The 21,385-nt window shown below is 37.2% G+C and overlaps 1 protein-coding gene across 10 annotated transcripts in view; it reads left to right on the forward strand.

The window, feature by feature from the left end:
* EML1 (EMAP like 1) overlaps positions 1 to 21,385 on the forward strand; it is a 124,931-nt gene that overhangs the window by 59,129 nt on the left and 44,417 nt on the right. For 6 of the 10 annotated variants that reach the window (XM_064659136.1, XM_064659134.1, XM_064659135.1 and 3 more), the window contains exons 2-4: positions 11,039 to 11,221; positions 14,119 to 14,181; positions 16,478 to 16,610. In XM_064659136.1, coding sequence (XP_064515206.1) covers positions 11,039 to 11,221; positions 14,119 to 14,181; positions 16,478 to 16,610 — 379 coding nt within the window. The remainder of the gene's footprint in view (positions 1 to 11,038; positions 11,222 to 14,118; positions 14,182 to 16,477; positions 16,611 to 21,385) is intronic. The other 4 variants (XM_064659138.1, XM_064659145.1, XM_064659139.1 and 1 more) reach the window with 1 other exon arrangement.

Below are 21,385 nucleotides of genomic sequence, written 5' to 3' on the forward strand. Positions count from 1 at the left end.
TGTGACCCCTTTGCCTCAGTGGCACTCACCGCTACAGCTTGTTGGCTTGAGTGTAACTGGGGATGTCTGATCAATGAGATGGTTTTTCCTTCTTCAGCTTTTGGCTTTGCAAATACGAAATGCTTGCTTTTGGTGAAGAATCAACATTTGGACACTGTTAAAAATAGGACCATTGAGGGTGAGGAGTTGGGTCACTGGCCCAGAGAAGCTGTAGCTCTGGGGGTCAGACTTCTGTGCCATGGTAAAAGCCTGAATTCTGGTGTTTTCCTAAATGGTCATGTTAAATTTTGGGAATATGACCATCTGATCTATGTATCTTTCCATGGGATTGTTTATTATGTTTATGTCTTAGGTAACTAAGTATTTTTGTTACAAAGCTTTATTCTACTAGGCTTTAATCTCAACTGTCTTCTGCTAAACTGAAGGGTGTTTTGAAAAAGGGATCTCCTGCTTGCCATGTCTAACTTACAAAATTGATGTGCTGTGATACTGTTTTCTGAACTAGCTCTTCAGTGCATTTGGGAGAAATGTTTTCCAATCACTTTCAGTCCTTTTCCATCTCTTGTAAATCTAGTGATTTTCAAGTTCAGTATGGTGCTAGGCTCAGTGCCCATGGAAATCACTGCTCTGTGCTGCTCTGCACTGCGTTGTGCTGCGTTACTGTTACCTGGATGCTGTTTTGGGCAAATCTTATCACTGCAACAATCTTTACATACTTACAGACCACTAATCTATGTTCAAGACTGCTTTTAAAAATGTGCCTGCTTGAATTGTAAATACAGATTGTACTGTTAAACGGTGCCTTTACAATATTAAATTAATTTAGTTCAAATGGCTATACTTGCCCTACCTTATGTCTGTACACTTGGATACAAAAGTCTGACTTATGTGAGGTCCACCCATAATCAGAGCTAAGAAAGCGTAAGAGAACTTTTGTCCTTAATCTGAATGGTCATATTGGCCTTAAAGGTTTGTCTTTGCTGATAGGCTCCACCTTATCATGAAGGTTGAAGCTCAGATGCTCGGTAATCACAGGGCTACAAGAGCCTTATCAGCCAGGCTTTCTGCAGGATTTGTTCACACTAGTCCTTCAGCAGAGTGCTATTAGGAGATGGCTTTTGGAAAAGGATTTGCTCTGCACAGCCTTCACCCATCTAATCTCTCAGGTGAAAACTCATAGTTCAAGAAGTACTGACTGACGCCAGAAGGAAATCAGTCCCAGAAAGCCCTTGAAGGAGAGGAACAGTCATGAGCCAGGCTCTGCTTGGACCTTGGCCTGGGGCTTGTTCCCAGCCAAGGGCAGACCAGACATCTGCTGGCTCTCCCCCTTTTACTGAGGGCTCTCTGTAGCCTTGGGGAGATACAATATTGCATTAGTTGATCAAACCGTATTTGTAAACTTTTTTTACCCACCGTGAAAGCTATCGAATACTTTATCTGTGTCTCCTCCTCCATGGAAGCCTGAATTTCTTTCAAAAATAGGCAGTGTGCATTTGTAGCATTGCCAAATGCTGTGGGATGGGGCAAGCCTTGGAGTACAACTTGTTTGCTCTCACAGGGCGGCAGGACCACACTTGCACAGTGTGCTGGGAATGGCATCGCAGCTGGGTGAAATGTGTGACAATGCTGTGCACCCATTGTGGTAAAAATAAGAATATGATCTCATGCTAGGGAACCCAGTTAAAAAGAATGCAAATTGTCGTCACTTAGAGGAGTTGCATTTGAAACCAAATAATTTTTCAGATTGTGTATGTTTCTCTGTTTCCTGAAATAAACGCCAAATCATTTTTTTTATTTAAGAATAGCAAATAAAGGGATTTTTCTTCCTTCTCCTAAACATACTTAAAGCAGTCATTTTCCTGTTTATTACCAGAACATCTAACACTGTCAGATGTGGTATATCTGGCTGTGTTTGAGTCCTTGGCAAGAGTAGTTTGTTTTTCCTGCATTAATGTCAGTAAAGATTTTTTGCTGGAGAGTGAGAAAATATGATGGGAAAATTGTAAAATAAAAAAAAAAAAGTTACTATTTTTTATATGTATCTGTCTGAATTAAATGAAAGGAAGACTTAACCCTAATTGAAGATGAAGATGGACAACATGGGAAAAATTCCAGTCTGGTATGGGCATCCTGTATGCTGTTTTACCTCTTCCATCTGAGCAAGGCTGTCACTAGTTAATTCAAGTACTTCTCACAAGCACTAGATTAACTGTCAATAGCGAAAAAATTGTACATATACTGTGGGAGACAGCACTGAACAAGACAGGTTTTAAAAGAAGACTTGAAATAGCTTTCCAAATTTGAAATAATTTTTCCTTTAAATATTTAGGTTGTGATTTGTCTTTGTGACAACCTGTAATGAAGTCTAATGTTATGCTGCATTAATTTCTGAAACTAAAATATTCATGAGGTACAAAGTTCCAAAGAAAAGTCAGACCAGAGCTGGAAGTGAAGCCATTAGCTGAGAGCAAGTAACCAGAGTTTGCTAAAGTGATAAATCTGCTTTAGACATCAATGACCCCTTCTGCAGGTGCGGGAGGAATGTTTTGTTCTTTTTGTATTATGTCCCTTAGTTTGAGTCTACAGAAAACAATTAATAAATAAGCTGATAAGCCTCTAAGAAATGCGAATGCAGAATATTTGGGAGTGGTTTTTATCTTACAAAGAAATGCCATTGATTAGAGGCTGAGGTTTTCCAATTCTTATTTCTCAGAGGATACACTTATGAAATAAGACAAAACATAAACTATTTCAAATTGGTGACTATGGATTACTTGCTGTTGATGTAATCTCAGTTTATTAAATCTTTAATTTCTTAAATGAAAAAGTGTTTTATTTGCTTATGTATTTCTGAAGTTTAATACTGTTTTCAATTTGTTTTTAAAAATATATACAATATGATTACATATTTCATTAAAATGCAGATTATAGAAAAATATCAGTAAAAAGTTAATGCTTCAAGTAAATTCAAGTATCAGTTTTCATTTTAATATTGAATATGGAAATTAGGAAAGTGATGAAACATATGCTGACCTAAGTAGTTTTTTAAGTGTTTACATAGTGCTGTCTCTAGTGTAACATAAACACTACATTTGACTGCAGATCAGCTACTGGCTGATGTATCTTCTAGTTTCTTGCTGGTGTGAATCAACTTTTCTCTAGGAAGTACACAACAAACAAGAAAAATAAATTGGTTTGTAATACATTATCAAAGGCTAACATCAGTAACCTTTAGAAGGTGTTTTAAGTCAGTTTTCCTGTCTTTTGAATCTCTCCTGACTGCAGGTAACTCTTTCTGCTTTTATATATATCGCATGGCTGAAGAATCAAATTAAGAGATCCAGTCTTTTTAAAGGCAGTGAGAAGATATTGAACTAAGCACTATAAAGTTTCTAGGTAAACATTTAGTATGAACTGATATGTTTATTTTCATGTGGATTAAAATGCATTTAGGAGAAGCAAATCTTACATCTAAGTTGGTTCTTTTTGTCTAACAGTGCTTAACAAAAGCTGGAGTCTTTTTACCTTCCATCACATGAGGAATTTGAATTCATTCCTTGCCGGCTCCTGTAGGATGACTTGGACATTGAGGCATAGCTGTGACATGGAGATGAGAGCCATTGTACATTTTCTCCCATGTTCCACAGTCTATTTTCCTTCTCTTATTGTTAAGGGTGTGATACAGGCATATCCTGATCACATCACTGAGAACATAAGATGGTAAAATGCACTCAGCTATTCTGCCCTGATACCTTAATTACCCTACTAGGTCCTTTATTTACAAGTTTGTGTTAGCTGTATCTTCAGCTTCTTAACTCAAGGCAGATCCCATGGAGTCACTTTTTTCAAATTTCTATCCTTGCATTAATATTTTTCTGTGGAAGGTCATCTTTAATCCCCTGGTTTCTGTTCACAGTGCTGGCTTTTGGGGTTTATTTTAATGGTATGGGCTGATCCTAGTGAGGAATTATAAGTGGTTAAAACATTTTCTATTGATCTCTGTATCCGACAGAGCCAGCACAGTAATTCTGAACTGTAAAGCATTTATGCTGATAGACCTCTTCTGGGGAAAATTCCTCTAATTTATTGATGTGTCAAAAATTCCTTCCATCTTCCACTTAAGCACTATTGGGGAAGATAATTTTTAACTGGTTGATTTCCAAGTAGAAGCTCATCTGCCATCTGCTTGGGAAAAAGTAGTAAGCTTCTGGCTGTAGGTCAACAGCTACAGGCAGGTCAAGGGCACATGCTTATAATTTTGCTGCAGTGATTCCTGACTAATTAACCACAAGGAACTTTCTGAGAATTTTGTGTTTTCTTCTCTCCCATTTTGTTAATGAATGCAGTGCACCCAGCTGTGAGGCTCTGAGTGATGATTGCTATTATTTATCCTTTTAAATTCTGCCTCTAATTTTAGAAAATTATGTTGCCTGTCTTTAAGTTTCTAGTGGTAAAACTGTAAAAGGACAAGTTATTCCTCAGTGCATGTTGGGAAATACAGTAATAAGATTTTATAAATACTGGAATATAATAGCTATTTATATTAGAGGAGGGAATATACTGTTCACAAAAATAACCATCTGTTGTCCATATTAGTAGATGAACAAATATTTGTATTATTATTTTTTAATTAGAATAGTTTAGGAGTGGTCTGTTCTCAAAAGATGATGCTTTACATTACTGTTAATATGGTTCCCAGTGCAGTCCAGAGTAGAGCATTAGGTGGATGTGTGGGTTAGAGTTCTCTCCTTCCCATTTCCTCCTACATATATATACCTTGTGAGGACATGGAAAAACTAATCTGTCTGTTCAGATTACTTAATGTGAGATGTACCTGATTGTACCCAACTAGGGCATCTCCTTGCATTGCTAGTCATTCTTAGGAGCATGCATTAGAATATGGAATGAACTGAAAAGTTGTCCTACCTGTTCAGAAATGGTATGTGTATATAGATTAGATGTAATTTCTCTTTCCTCATAATCAAAACTTTCCAGATAAAAAAGCATAAAAAAGCATACTTTTATCCTATTATATATCCTTTTATAGCAAAACACAGTTAAGAAGATTAGACATTTAGCTGACAACAGTTTTGATTTCTAGAACTTCAGGTAAAGCAACAGCATCTACAGTTTTATCTCTAGTTAAAAAAATCTGTCTTTTTTTTCCCCCCTAGCCACACAAAATAACAAGATTAAATAGGATAACATTATTTTGGGCTTTAAATCCACTTGCTTCTCACAGTGGAAAGCTCTAATCTGGTCAAAACAGGGTCTAGCAGACTAGTCCAGCATGTACGAAGACTTTACGATAAGCTGTCGCCCATATGTGTTGTCATTGTCCCCAAGAGGCAAGCCTGGAGGGCTGCTGCTGTGTTTCAGGTAGGGTACAATGTTTTACATTAGAAAAGTGAACAGAGGAAAGATATTTAGTCTGTGAAATACTGTCGACACTAATCTTTTAAACAAAGGGGCTTGGTGTGGCGTTGTCAAAGGAAACTAAACCTGCTGTTTTATTTTCCCATTGTTCTCTTGTACAGAGAGTCTTCTGGTCTGCAAATGACCACTGACAGTATGCCACAGAAATTGTCACAGGGCGAATACTTGGTACTTTCCAGATCTTGCATTGAAGCCTGGCAACAATGTTGAGCTGCATTCCCCTGTTTCTGTGCCACAGTGAACTGCTTGTGTTCCTTTTGCGAGAAGTTGGATGGCTTTCTCTTCCCCGTTCTCCTTTTTCTCTCTGTTGCTGTCAACTCAGACACACTGTATCTATCAAATTACTTGTCTGTCTGACTTCTGTGCCCCAGACTCAAAGATGCATGAAATGAACTCAAAAGGGAGGGCAGGATTTTGAAGATGTCGGAGATGCCTGCCACAGAGGGATGTTTTTCTGCACTCCTAGAGTTTCAGGCTAAACGTACAGAGTCAAGGGAGGTGAAGCAGAGAGGTCATTTGAAAGTTGGTGGTAGTGTGACTCCAGGAGAGCTTGAAGGAAATAGTTCAAGTTTCTCAATTACTTGCATGAGATCTCAGGGATGATGTGGGAAGAAGGGGAAGTTGCCAAATGTGTGCTGAGTGACATGTGCCACATCGGACAGTTTTACAGTTAGTGGAGTCAGAAAACCATGGGCCTTTATTGGTGGAAAAATGTTTCTGGAAGTGTAGCATCTTTAGTGTTCTTAATTGCTTGCTAGTGTACTGGGTCAAATTCAGTGTATAGATCTCCCTGTCTGAATTCATTTGTTTGCTTATTTTTTATTAAATACTACTTTTAACTTTCTCTCTTTTGGTGACATGGCTTTCTTGATAGCTACTGTGTTCTATCATGGAGTTTGCTGCATGCTGGGGGTAGAGAATTCCCTTCTGTCCATGTGCATGTTTCATAAGGCTCTGATAGTGGCCCTGAAGTTTCATAGCAATTTCCAAGGAATGTAAATACTTGTACCAACTCATTTCAGAAGTGCAGAACGTGACACACTTACTGATATCTCTGTGACGGAAAGTATTCCTACCAGTTGAGCTCAATTCAGGCTTGCTGGCACAATCTGTATCTTTATGCTAGAAGAAGAGCTTCTCTGTGTGTGGGTGATGCTGCCTTTTCACTGCTATCCTTTGCCATGTTTTCCATCACGTGAGTTATCTTTAGTTTTTGCCAAAGACCACCGCTGGAATTTGCTGTCCTCAGAAGGCTTACGTTTTCTTTCCTGATGTCCTGCAGAGTACCTAAATACAGGGACAACTCTGCAAATGCTTTGAGATGCTGCTTTTAAAGTGTATTATAAAAGTGTCTAGCTGCTGCAGTTGCAAACAAGTTTGGAAGGACTTCATGTACAATTTTATCCTGTTAAGTGATGCTCCAAAGAGGTCACGTAGATTGAATAAACTCAGATTTTTTTTGCCAGTCTTTTGAGAATTGGTACCTAATGTTTCCACTGCAAAGTCAGCTGCCATGGTTTGAGCTGGACAAGACAGCCTCAAAATTAATGTCTGCATAATTCAAAGGTGGAATATGTTTAATGAAGTAGTTCTTCTGGGGGGGGGAGCCGGGGGAAATACCAAGTCTATTTTAATTATTTCCTACACCATTAAGGTACACTCTAGATTTAGGTTTTTCAGAAGGTAGAAATTATAGAAAATAGTATGCATTTTAATAGGCTTCCTTGTAACTAACAGTGTAAGTACATAATTTTTCTTCAACCTACATACAGTAAAATAGTATTGAAATCATTCTTGTAAACAGCATACATGTCCTGTTGTTGGCTTTGCTTCAGCTGTTTCTTCACATTTGGCTAAGCTCAAGTAATAAATTGCTGAAAAACTGGAGTACACTCTGGAAGCAGATTAATCATCTGACTCAGTATTGTCTTTTAGTTTGCCACGAGAAATCTTTCCAATCTATGAGATCATGGATTAGCTGGTTGGAAAATTTAAAGAGGGGCATGTAGTACATTCCCTTTTTGTGCTGCCTTCCCTTTGAAACCTGCAGTATCTCAGCAAAGCAAAACTGAAGGACTCTTCCTTCCAAGTTTTACCACAAATATGTATTACCATCTGAATCGATACCTCCTCGTTTTATCTAATTTTGGACGTTGTAGGTGGCATTTATCTCACAAGGTGTAGATTTACTCCCTGCCTGCAGCAGTGGGGCTGGGATCTCTAAGGTCCCTTCCAACCCAAACCATTCTATAATTTACATGTTTGATACTTATGATTTAGACTTGCCTTAAAATCCGTGAAAAGAAATGAATGCTTGTAGAAGGTGACTCACTGCAGATTACTAAAAACATGTTGCATAAACTTTGCTGTAAAGTCCTTTCTCTTCCCACTGATAGAAAGAGGTAATGATTAATTCTGTTGATGCTGCCCATGTGGGTGATACGATGTCTTTTCTGCCTGTCCATGGGCAAGGGGTGGTAGTGACTGATAAGTAGATCTAACACTTAAAGACAATTTGTTTGGATTTGTAGTCTCCTTCATATGCCTTTCCAAATTGCATTACAAATGTGTGCTAAAATATTCCTTGCAAGTGTCCTTTGCTGTGAGGATGAGTGGTACACTGCAGAGGCAGGTCACAAATTAGGCTAACGATACTGTTCTTGCTCATGTGGGCAGAATAGGTGACATCTGATGTGACATTCTTGTTGTTGTTTTGTTAATTTATAGCATTAATTGTTTTTTTTCTCTTCTGATACCATACCACTTGGCTTACTTGGCTGTGTTGAAGTTGCAAATTTATTGCTCAACATACTGGGATACAATGATCTCAATGGCAAGAACATTCCATCCTCTACTTGCATAATAAACAGGTTATGCTTATTTTACAATTGAACTTTGCATTCTTCAGAAAACATAGTTTTATTGTATTTTCTGTCTCTTTTCTAGCTTATTTGTATATGCATGCAAAGAGGAGGCAAGGTGAAGTATTATTGGACTGGAAGAAATCTTGTCTTCAGATGCAATCTTCCTGAAAGTTGTTACAAATTTTATTCTTTTCTGCATCCTTGGAAGGGAGCTGCATCCACTGGGATAACCACCATAAAAAACAAACAAGCTGTAGGTTACAGAAAAAGATGAGGGATATGTTACAAAGAACCTGGAAGAATGATGATAGTGGAAGGCACAGACATGCTGTGACCAGAGGAGGGGTTTGCTGGTGCCTGTTGGTCAGTGAGGGTGTGAGGGGAAGAGTCACAGTGGCAACTGGGAGAAGGGGGAAGAAGGGAGAGAGCTGGACATCTTAGCAGTTGTTAGTGGGAGTGATTTCTTACAGGACTGTAAATAAACCAGTGCCACAGATTTAACACTTGAAGATTTATGTCTGGACAAAATTACTGTTTCTACACACTTAAAAATTACTGGAATTGATACTTTAGTGGGGATGTTTTCTTTTGTAACAAGGGCTAGAATCGTTTTAACACCAACTGATTTTCCCCTGGGCTTCCTTTTCTGCCCTGATTTTGGGATTTGGCTCTTTCTTGTTGACTGAATTCAGAGGAAAACTATGCCTGATCGTATTGAATTTGGCAGAATGGCTGAAGTTTGATTTTGGCTTGTATTGGTTAAATCAAGCTTTTGATTTAGTTGCCTATTGTCCAGTATGCTAATCCGTGTTATTTCCAGCTGAGTTAAAGTGTAAAGTCATTAGAGCAGCGTGGGGCTTTTGTTTGTATGAGGAAAGGTTAAGTTCTGCAGGCAGCTCATACTGCTGCCAGCACTGCTGCTAATCTGAGTTTGGGGACTAATCACCTGTAACAGCTGCAGGACAAGTCCTGTGCTGAGCAGAAATCTGATTAGGCCAAAGTTTGGAAAGCTTTGTCATGGAGAAAGTTTTTCAACTTTTTTCAGGAACTTGAGTTCTGATTTAGTTCATTCAGAACCGGATACTTACCTTGCCATTATGTTCAGCCTAATAATATCCTAGTGCTGACATTTTAAGTAAGTCCTGAAAATCCTATAACATAATTAACAATCAAAATTTAAACTATGTTAGCCTGTGGCTATTTATGGACTGTCAGTATCATTATATTGTTTTTGAGTTGTTTCTAATTCGGTTTTTGGAAACCACAAATAGCTGTTGGGGGTGTGAAGGGTAAGGAAGCCAAAACTCAGCTGATTAGCAGATGTCAAAAACAATCCGTATGGGGGTGGAGATGAGTAGATTGTTAAAAAAAAATTTAATGCAATTTTTCCCTAGAGCCTTATGTTTTAAAGTATCTATGCATTAACATTTTTGGATATGCTTTTAAATGTACTCAGAAACTGTTATTTTCCTTTTTGAAACACTTACTTTGTTTTAAAATTCATCAGGAGTTATTATGCACAAACCATTTAACTTTTGTTTTATGCCCTTTTACAAAATAAGTGGAAAACTCTCTTTTGCAATGGAGGAGAAATAAGGACGCAAGAATTGAAAACAAATACCAGCTTCTTCACAAAGAGAGCTCAGCTTTAACAGACTTGCATTAGAAATGAGTGAAAGGTCAATTATGATTGCAGATAGTAGCATAAATATCCATTTTTTCTCAAGTACAATTGTCAATTGAAAGCTGTAATCCATGACAAACATTACTGAAGATGATCCAGGAAGTTAGTACCCAATTTGTTTTTAGGTTTCAAAGCCACCTAGTTAAATAAAATTTTGCAGTGCTCTTTAAAAACTGCACTTCTTTTTTCTCTTATTGATACTGACTTAGACATCTTTGGTGTTCCTTTTGTCTTCCTTTCTTCTTTTTCCTAACTTAATATTGTAAGAAATTACAGTGTTTCTATGCGATAGGAGCTGCAGTGGAACAAAAGTGCTCATTTAGGAAAAATATTCTTATTACTAGTTTTGAGTGGAAAGAACATGTAGTCCTCATCAGGGAGTTGCAGGCTTAAAGCTTCTGTGGGTTATTTCCAAATAATGGGTGCATTCATTGTATGCAAAGTAATTACCCTTTTAAGAATTTGCAGGCTTAGAGTACAATTACTGAGTAATTCTGAATTTATTTAGGTCTTTATTTCAGTCAGAGGGAATGTTCTCAAAGCTGGTGGTATAAACTAAAAGTTAGCAGATGGGGTTAGTATCTATTCTCCAGTCTGTGGATGATAACTTGAAAAAGTGTAAGCCTGTCTGTTGCTTACATATGTATAATGTATCTCTATCACATGTATGAGAAGGAAAACTCTGGAAGGGTATGTAACATATCAGAAAATGTAGCTCTCTACCTGACAGTGTCAGAATGTTGTGTTGAGCAGAACAGTGAAGGGCAATGATTGATCACTGCAGTTCAGACATGTAGATAATTGGTAGTGGGGCCCAATTAACAAGTGACCCTGAAGCCAACCTCATCATCACATCTTACTTAAGTGCCCATCTTTTTTATTTGGTTATTTATATTTATTTCCATCTCTTCCTTTTGGTCACTTAAAAACTTTCTTCCTCAAGAGGTCATCAGGTCTGAGAAAAGCCTTCCTTTTACCTGCAGCCAGTTATGTAAGGTATTCCTTGATGGCTGTACATTATTGACGATGCATTTTTTTCTACTGTTTTGCTCAGATGACAGTGCCTCTGCTGCCAGCAGTATGGAGGTAACAGATCGCATTGCCTCCCTGGAGCAGCGCGTCCAGATGCAGGAAGATGACATCCAGCTGCTCAAATCTGCCCTTGCTGATGTGGTCCGACGCTTGAATATTACAGAGGAACAGCAGGCCATGCAGAACAAGAAAGGACCTACCAAAGGTTTGCATTTCAAATAGATGTAAAATAGGTAGTGCAATTCAATGAGTGTTTTGTGGGTATTTAAAAAGGTTGTTCTTTACATCTTGAAATACTCAAAATCAGCAAACCAAACTCTAAATGAAATACATTTGGACTTTACCCTGTTAAAGAGAACACATAAAAATCCAAATGTTTAAATCTATGGTCTTCTACAGTTTACATGAACCAGCAAAGTATTTACATGTTCTTACTGCTTAATCCACAATCTAAATTTAACCATTGCTGCCACTTCTTTACTTTCGATCAAGATTAGTTTATAAACTCTTTAGGGAGTACATTGTTTTCTGTGAATGAAACTCCTAATAGGTTGGGGGTTTTTTAATCTAAAAAATGAATTAAACTTAAGTAAAATAGGATTAAAATTAAATTGAAAGTGTCTTAAGTGTCTTTGGATGGTGCAGACATAAGACAGCTCTAAGCCAGCACAGAGGTGACATGACTGAGGAGATGATGCAACACCAAGTGCTCAGCTATGGAGGAAAGGTAGAGCTGTGGTTGTTGCCTGACCATGTTCCAGAGCAGCAGATCCAGAGCCAGCAAGGTGCCAGGTGTGACAGAATGTTGTGCTGTGTCACATGTGCCACAGTGTGCTCTCTCATGGTTCCTGCTCTGCAGGAACAGGTTTGTCTGTGCACAGATCAGAAAAGGTAGACTTGAACATCCAGCGCTTCGCAGTTATAAAGGTTGGCTAAAACCCAACCAGTGTGATTTACTGTAGTCTGTGAGGCCACAGAGGCCTGGGACACTGCCTATGTTCAGCTTAGCAGAAATGCACAAAGTATTTTTGAGAGGTCTTAGGAGTAAGAACAGTAGAAAGTAAGTATGACTGACCTCACAGGCTCTCTGTTGTCTAAGTTAAGAAATTGTTTCTTTTGGGGTACTGGTATATAAGACAAAACCTTAATTTGCATCAGAAGTGTGTTATGCAATTATGGATTAGTACTTTTTACTTTTCTCAGCTGGAAGTTAGGACTTCCTTTAATCTCAATTATGTATTTGTGACTTTGCAACAGTCAACTTTTAAATTCAGTTCTGGCATTGATTTAATAGACTAGGTAGGGAACCACTTAATTAATTTGCTGAACTGAGATGTCATGTTTGTCACAAAGTTTTGTATCAGGAGATGAGGAAAGGTGAAAGGGACATAATTACAGAGCCAAATTATTAGTTGGTTGTATATCATGCTAGTTGTCAGACAGAACATGCAGTGAATATCTCTTATCTTGTTCTTGTGTACTCTTCCCTTTCTGTTGTCATCTCCTCATTTTGTCTTTTATTGAAAAAAAATTAAATATCAGATAAGTTAAATGTTGTTAAAGATAGCCTCCACTGTGATAAAATGTTCCATCAAATCTGGTTGTACAAGGGATTAAGAGGGTTCGTGTTGCCTGTAAAATAGATATTATCTGATGCATGGAGGAAATAAAGTCTAGTAATTATTACCAAGTTGTAACCAAATCTGTTCTTCTTGCCCGCTGGCTTTACTTAGCAAAATCCAGACCAGATTTTCATGGATTCTGTGAGCAGAGATAAACTCTAAATCAGGAGAGGCTTTCTTGGTCCTGGCAGATCACTAGAGCCATAGTTCAACATACATTGAAGAAAAGCTGCTGTAAGCCTTTCCCTCTGCCTTCTATGGCTGGTTTTGTGGGTCTTTTGGTTGTTTGTGGTTTGGGTTTTTTTAAATGTATATATGACATGACTGCTTCTTACCATGTGTGTGTAATTACAGTGTAAGAAGTTTTGCTGTAATGATGCAAATGGAGGACTACAAATGTTAATTGCTCTTCCATTGCAAATTACCAAAATGAGTCCTGGTACTTGCCAACTAAACCCACCTAATTTCTGGAAATAATTACTATTGTGACAGTTTATGTAAAGAACTTTTAATTTTTCTGTACATCAGTTGTGTCAGTGTAGTCAACCTTATTAAACATGAATTATAAACATGAAAGAGAATCTGAAGTATTCTGATCACTTGTTTCTTCCAGCTGTTTTGTCAAATATGATACATTTTACATGATGGCCTGTCTTTCCTACAGTAGGCACAACTACTGTGTAACAAATTATATGCAATAACTTAGCATAAGTATTTTAGCTAGGAATGGTGTTACAGAGACTCTTGATGGAGACTGTAAGGAGAGGGGCTTGCTTAGACAAGGGAGGAGCTGGAGTGGTGGCTTCTCGTGCTTTACCACTTGGGCTGCATGGACTGGATCTGTTTACTTTACCTTTATCATTTAATGACTGATTCCACATGCAGTATTTTAAAAAGTGGAATAAGGTCTCAGAATGTCACAGAATTCTTGTCCATGCAAACTGGGGTTGGAAGCATACTGTCTGCTGCTGTTTTCATTTGATCCACAGGTGAAGTATATCAGGATTAAAAGTGTGTGTGTGTTTGGGGATCTGAGTGCCTTTGGAAAAACAGGTTTCCCAGTACTGTTTAAAGTCTGGAACAAAAAGCTTCATGGGGCAAATTACTTTGTTTTTCTTAGTACTTCAGATTTAAACTTGATTTAAAGATTTCAACTTTCAGACTTTCAAATCTATAATGGAAAAATGTTGAGCTTGTTGCCAGTCTTTGTGTGTATTCTTGTTCTAGACTTGAGCTAAGCAGCTTAAAAGCAGTGTACATCATGGAAAGGGAGTGGCTTATTTGTCCATTTGTGGAGCTCCTTCACTAATGTGTTTTGTTTAGTGTTTTTTTTTTATTATTTTTTCCCCCTTCCTTATTTAATTCAACTACTTGGTGGAGTTCAGTATGGCTTCCTGCCTTTGTTTTACCTGTGTTTGTTGTTCTTTCCTTTTGCAATTTTTGGTTTGTTTGTAAACTTAACAGCCCTATTAATCCGTAGATCAGAGTATGATTAAAAAAGCTGCTGCTGAGGCTGATAAACTTGTCAGTCCTGCTACCACAGGTAAGATCTTGAAGCACCAGGTCTTAAAAATAATCACTACTGACAAAGCAATCATAACAATGTGTTTGAGTTACTGACTTCTAACAGCAATGGCATGTTTGGGGCTGTGTGACTTTGATGCCAGTTACCACTGGTGTGAAGTAGGTATCGTAAATAAAACTAAATAGCTCCAGAGTAAACAGAGGATTAATTGAATAATGCAGTTTTTCTGTGTGCTATGTAAGAGTCTCGTGGTGTTGTTTTCTACACTAGATGACCTCTAGTTCCAGGAGTGTGGATTGTGGGTTGGTGCTGGATTTGAAGCAAACTCTCTGTTAAAGGTTGCAGGGTTTATTCCTGGCTGCTGCTAGTTTTGATTTCATAAGGTTAGGAGAGTAAGCACACTCCAACTGGTTCACTCCAGCTACTTTTTAATAGAGTCTTTTTTTTATATAACTATAAAGAAGGACAATATTTTAATCATTTATTTATGTAACTTTAATTGCTGTTCTAATTTGTCATCTCAAAGCCTCATTAAAGTTTTGTGAGCTACAGAAAGTTTGCCAGGAAACAAGTCCACAACTGCTCAACTGTAGCTACCTGTGATTCTGTAGTGTGCAGCAGATTCAGTTTTATACATACAGATTAATTACAGCAGTGCAGTAATTAGTCAGGAGACAAGCAGCAGACCATCCAGCACAAAACTGTAAAAAGAATTTAACTTGGAAAAATGAATACTGTAGAAGTAAATGGAATTATGATATCTGAATCCCTTAATAAAAAAAATAGAGGCATGAGAAGCCAAGTAAATTCTAGACAGAATTAATCTGTTAAAATAGATCATGAAAGCCAGGGCTGGAAGGCATCCTCGGTGAGCATGGAGGAAATTTTATTCTTTTTTTATGTCTGTTGACCTGTTTTCCTATCATCATTCACTCTTCTAAGCCAAATGAGCCTCATTCCTTTGGTGTTTCCATATAGGTTGTTTTCTGAATTTCTCTCCTCTGAACAAATAAATAATGAATACATAACAAGTGTGTATTCTAACAAAGTTTTAAGAGACAATTTGTCTTGAAAGTTGCATTCCTTAGTAGACCATATTTACTGACCTAATCTTCTCAAGGCACAGGCTTTCAGATCTATCTTATTTTGTTCAATATATGAAAACTTCAGATGAACAAGTCAATAAATATTTGCTGTCAGTGCTACAATAAGATGTTACAATATAACTTAGGACTGTATACAATTGGTACTGTTTCAGTTTAGCTTTTTAGATCTCTTATCCTTGGCACTCTTTTTTCGAAGAACATTTTATAAGTATTCTCTGTGCCATCCTCTCCAGGTTCAGTGAAATTTTATCTTATGTTCCTAAAGTGACTTGTGACTGCTGCCTTCTCTCAGGTGGTGTTTGAACCCAGAGGCTTCTGGCATCTTTACAAAGCAGGCTTGTAATACAAAGTCCTGTCAAATTTCAAGCGATTCAAGCTTTTTTTCCCTGTTGTAGAGAGAGCATTAGTCATGTTTGTGTCTGTGTTTTGAGGCTATGACACACAGTAGTTTTCATGTTTGTACTCACTGCTTGCAGTTTTAAACACTGTTTTGTAACTAACTTTTACTTGAATGGGACTTTTCTGTTATTCTAATATTAATTACAGCTATGACATGTATATCCTTTTTTGAGCCAACATTTGATCAGAAGAACGTAGGTAGATAATGCTGGCTTATTAACTCCAGTGTTCTGCTGATTTCAATTGCTTTTTCTGAATAAAGGGTACGATTCCTTTTTGTCAAACATAAACCCACATTCTTTGAAAGAACACCTTTTTTGGGGAATAGGAATTTCTTAATAGATAATTTGCTTGTCGAAAACCTTCAGGAGTACTGAGGAGTGAAGAGCAGGAGTTACTGGGATTACAACTTGCCTTAATTTCTAGCACTTATCTGGACACTATCCAGACTTATGCTGTTTGGAGAGAGCAGGATTGTTTTTGATGGCAACAACTGCTTTTGTGCTTACCAGTAAGCTCCTTGATCTAGGACAGAATTTTACAGATGAGAGAGGTTATAGAATTCTGTGCTTAAGACATATGCTATGATTGACTTGATAAGACTGTGATTATTATTATTATTATTAAATATTTAATAATAATAAATTCCTAATTGTTAAAACCCTCATCTGTGCTGAATTTGGCAATAGTGAAACAAAAATGGCACACTACATAGATAATTTAAAATACTCTAATGTAGTTTGCTGAGGGGAAAAAAAACCCAGAGAAGCAAATGAAAACAATGATTTTGTCTTATGTTTGTTTAACAGCAAGGCCACTGGTACAAACCCTGCCTTTAAGGACTACAGTTAATAATGGAACTGTGTTACCAAAGAAACCAAGTGGCTCTTTACCTTCTCCATCAGGAACCAGAAAGGAGACTGTACCACCAGCAGCAAAAAGGTAGGCATCTATGAGAAACCTTCTAACCATAGAATTGAAAACATGGTATAGCTCCTCTTTTAACCTTCTAGATATGTAGTTTTTCTTACTTGCAAAGCAGCAGTCTAAATATTTCGTTCAGAAAGAAAAGTAGATGGATTTCATTCTAAGAGGGTTTACATTTATTCATCCTAATTACAGTTAAGGTTTTTACCATGAGTATTGAAAGAATGCACAAAGCTTGGTCTTACTGGTTTGTGTTGTTTTCTTGCTAGTAGAGTCTAGCATAAAGAGAATAAAGAATTTCTACTGTGCTGTTGCCCAACATGATGTGAAAAGTAGTGCAAGAATTCTTTTAGTAGCAAGTAGAAAAGACATAATCTGCAGAGAAACTGGGCTATCATTACAAATTAGTGTGTTACCTTTTGGTGGTTTTCTCTCACTAAGAAAATTATCATAGAAACTGCATGTGCAGTGTTAGAAGCATCTTGGGGAGGAGGAAAATTCTATGCCTAGCACATATTTATGCAAATGAAAACATCCATCTTTAGATATCTTGCCATTAGCATGCATTTAAGTCCTTTTAAAAATTACTACCCTGTCTCAATTTGCTTTGTGTGTAGTTGTTTTTAAGTAGGTTAAATGTTTTATACATCTAGGTTGTAAGGAACGGAATGGACTGGGTGAAGCAAGTTCAAGTTATATGTGGCAGTTATTGTGGTGCTAATCTGCTGCAGGGTTTGTCTGTAAAGGATAATAGTGTGGGGTTTTGAGGTTTTTTTGGTACATTTCTTTTGTCATCATCATCTTTTTGTAGTGATGATACTGTCAGCTCTGAGGAGGGCAGGTTGTAGAGATGAGAGCATTAACCTCCTAAGATCTGAGGGCTCTCTTGTAAAGAGAATTTTTCCTTAAAGGGAAGATGGTGACTAAGGATATGTGACTCTTAATTACTGTGTTGAAGGGGGTTGATTTTCAGGAAACTCCAGGTTTTGTTATTGTAGAGAAGAGAGGAGCTATCCTGTGCACAATTAAAATTGGAAAATACCGTATTTGTTTGTGCCACAGAAATGAACTCCTGTGAGCTCTTATGAGCTGGAGCTCACTGCAGCTGTAGGTTTTGGCAGGCTGGCCTGAACAGGCCCTTAAGACAAGAGCAGGAAAGCAAATACTGTCTAAACTGTTCCATTATCAGAATTATATTATCAGAAATTTGAAAATGGGTAAAAGAACTTGACTTTTAGAAAAAGAAAATTTATTTGTGTTTAAGAAGGAGTACTATTTTGTATATACTGAATTTTAAAACACATTTTTTTCTATACAAAGTATTTTTTTCTTAATAATTCTTGTAATTTCATTCTCCCTAATTAAGTTTCGAGAGTAATTCTAAAACCTGTGGGAGCACAAGCATTGGCAGACTTCACCTGCTTACAGAGGATGTGATTCCTGAGTCTCTATGCTCTGTCTGTAAGGTTCAGCATAGGACTTTCTGCCCCAGAATAAGGTGGATGAAGTGCAGATCAGGATCATACTTGTGCTTTCTCTATTCTGGGAATAGAGAAATCCTTTACGTAATTCAAGTCACCCATCTAGTATTGCCTGCAGCCTGTAGGCATTATCCTAGCTTAGGATCTCTGTGGATAAGTGACACCATGCATTTCCACCTAACCCATGTGCAGTCTGGATACCCAGAGTGTGAGTGGGAAAGTCTTTGTAGAACATCATTAGGGAGTATTTTTAGGCAGTCTTGGTTCCTGTATGAGAAATTCTTCCACAGGGTAAATATTTAATGTCCTTTTATTATGCTTTGTCCCTTCTCTTTGCTGAAGAAGCTAGGCTGAAGTTGCTTTAAATATGCAGCATGAAAATATATATTCAGTTTTGGAAAAGTAAAAATACACTTGGGCAGTTTTGCTGAACAAAACAGTCGTAAATTCAGGTGTTGTGGAATTACTGTTCCCTTCAAATGCTCTAAAGTTCTGTGTTGATTGTTTTTAATATGCAAACGTTGTTCTTTAATGTTACTTTTATTAAATTATATTAAAGCATATTTCTGGGCCTTGCCTATAAATATATTTCAAGAGGAAGAGAGTGGAATGGTAAGGAACTACTGCACAAAACTTCATTTTGATAAATTATTCTCTAATCACTTGATAATAAACCTTAAAGTAACTGATGAGATATCATGGTTTTACAGTATATGGTGTTCAACATATTCAGTATTCAAAGATGATACAGTAAGTGTTCCAAATAGCTTTCTTGTAAACAGTCAAGTAGACTAATTCATTATGCATCCATTAGGATGAATTAATTCACATATTTATACTGGACCCTTCTTCCGTCAGGAACTGTATCTGTTTATGCATAAAACAGTAATGGAAATACATCAGCAATATCAAATAGTGTCCTTTTTCAAGGAGTAGGATTTGTTTATTTGTGTTAGAAGCTTCTTTCAGTGTTGCACAGTTTATAGATGGTGTGAAACTTTGAATGATTTTTTTCAATTCTGAAGTCTGCTAAGCAGTGCTCTCTTCTTATAAACTGGTCTCAGAACTACAGCTAATTTGCAGTGTAGGTATTCTTTAGTCCAAAATATGGTCATGTGGCACAGCAGCTCTAAATAGTATTAAGTGTTTATAGATGTTTTAGAACCTAATTTCTGCTTGGATGCTTTTAGTAGTTTTCCTGTACTACATAGGTGCTGAATTGAAAATTTTGAAATTTTTCAAAATATGAAAAAAGATAAAATTCGAAAAGTAGGAGAAAAGCTAAAAACAACAGTAAGACTTTTGGTCTGCTTCTGGGATTGACAAATATCTGCTTGGATTACTGTAGTAGAAAATATAATTTTCCATTTTTTTTCTTTCCTGTGACCTTATTTTCAAAAGAAAATCCAGGTGAATGGGATCCTTCACACATGTTTTACTGAACTGCCATATGAAAAGTGGGCTTACAATCAAATAATTTCTGATTCCTCTGTTCTCTGATGCTTTCACAATTTAGGTTGAGTGTATGATGTCCAATTGAAATGACGTCAGTCTGTGTCTTGAAACAGTATGTTGTGCCTTGTATATGTAAATAAATGCAAATAGCCTGCGTGGGTACTAAGTGTGCATCCATACATTCCACTGCTTAGAAATGGATGTATTTACTGGTATGTCTGCAGACACAATCTCATTTCATACAACAGCTGTATTAAATGTGTTGGTTAACTCATTTGAACCCACCGGTTGGTATACGGCTTATCTGCCCTGCTGGATTACCAAGGAGATGTGGTTCAGAGTTCACTCCATTTTCTGATTTCCCATTTAATATTTGAAATGGAAATGACTTCTTCTGGCAGGAATGTAAAACTGGAGGTAATAAAAAAGGCTCCAGGCTGAAAGGGTGGAACTAGCAGGCTTTTATTTGAGTTCAGCCACATATTCTCTCAATGACCTTATGCAAATCATTTAACCTCTATGCATATTGCTTTTCCATATGTAAAACGTGTATCTCTGGATATCAGTAGGTTGTTAGAGGGTCTAATGTGATAATTAGATCCAGATCTTGCAAAGTGTTGAGTAACCTCAACTGACTCTGCCTTCAATTAGAATTGAGGGCACCAAACCCCCTTCAGCATTCAGATCTCGTATAGTCAATACCCAATTATCCAAGTTATGGAAGGAATGAAATAACCTGAATAGAACAAAAGCACAAATCCAGATCATAGCTCAATTGGATTATAAAAATATATGGTGGTAATACAGTGCAAGATAGAAAGCCTGGTGGTCTTGGAACCAAAAATTGTGGTTGAGCACCAAAGGCACTGCTGCACTCAGGTAGGGGCCATGTGAACACCGCTGGACAGCTGCAGGTGCAAGCCAGCTAACAAAGCTGAAGTGATTTTAAGATGGGCTGAACAATCACCTGACACAGAGACACAATCAAGAATTGTCTGGCCTTTGTAAGGTGTTTCCACATTATCTTCAAAAAAACTTTGATCAGAGGATTTGATTTTAATTTTAATATATTTACTAATTTTATGATGTAGACGTGTATAGACTGTTCTGAGTACCAGCTTTCTGAATGCTGCCATAGTTTTATTCTGAACTTTGAGCTTAGAAAAATTATTTGAAATTTTCATTCTGAATAAGATAAGCTTAAAATATCATGAGCAGAACTTTCCCTTCGCTCTGCACTCTTCCTTTTGCATGTATTGTAGCTTGAAGTTTGCTGCTTAAGACTGAAGTTGTCTTTGGAATTTGGCCAGCGCATAGTAGTAATGTTTTGTGTTCCCTATTAAAATCTAGGTTTTTTGTGACTCATCTAGGATAGCTTTGTTTCCAAGAGTTGAGGGGGAAAAAGGAAAAAAAAAAAAAAATAAAGGAGGAGAATGCAGGCAGTACCTTTCCCAGTAGGGATGCTGCTGCAGGCTGCAAGCTAGCACATACTTTGCCTTTCAAAAGAAGACAATCAGTCATTCTTTCTCCCCCAGCAGATTTCGAAGTATTACAATGGTGTAAAACTCTGACAATGGAGATCAAAAGGAAGAAGCAGGAACAAAGAAAACATAAAGAGCTTTGTTTGTAGGGAGAATAAAATACTTTTATATGATAAATTCCTGTTCTTCTAAACTCTAAACACATGGCCCCTAGGAAATTGTTCAGTCGCCTGGAATTAATGTTTGCTTTCTGTTCTGGGGGCAGCGATGGTTTGTAACTGGCACACACACAAACTCTTTATCAAACCTGCAATTAAGTGTTCTATTTAACACTTGACTCTCAAAGAAAATGTTTTAAAATAATCAGAATATA

This window comes from Pseudopipra pipra, chromosome 6, assembly GCF_036250125.1.
Source record: "Pseudopipra pipra isolate bDixPip1 chromosome 6, bDixPip1.hap1, whole genome shotgun sequence".
NCBI classification, from domain to species: Eukaryota; Metazoa; Chordata; class Aves; order Passeriformes; family Pipridae; genus Pseudopipra; species Pseudopipra pipra.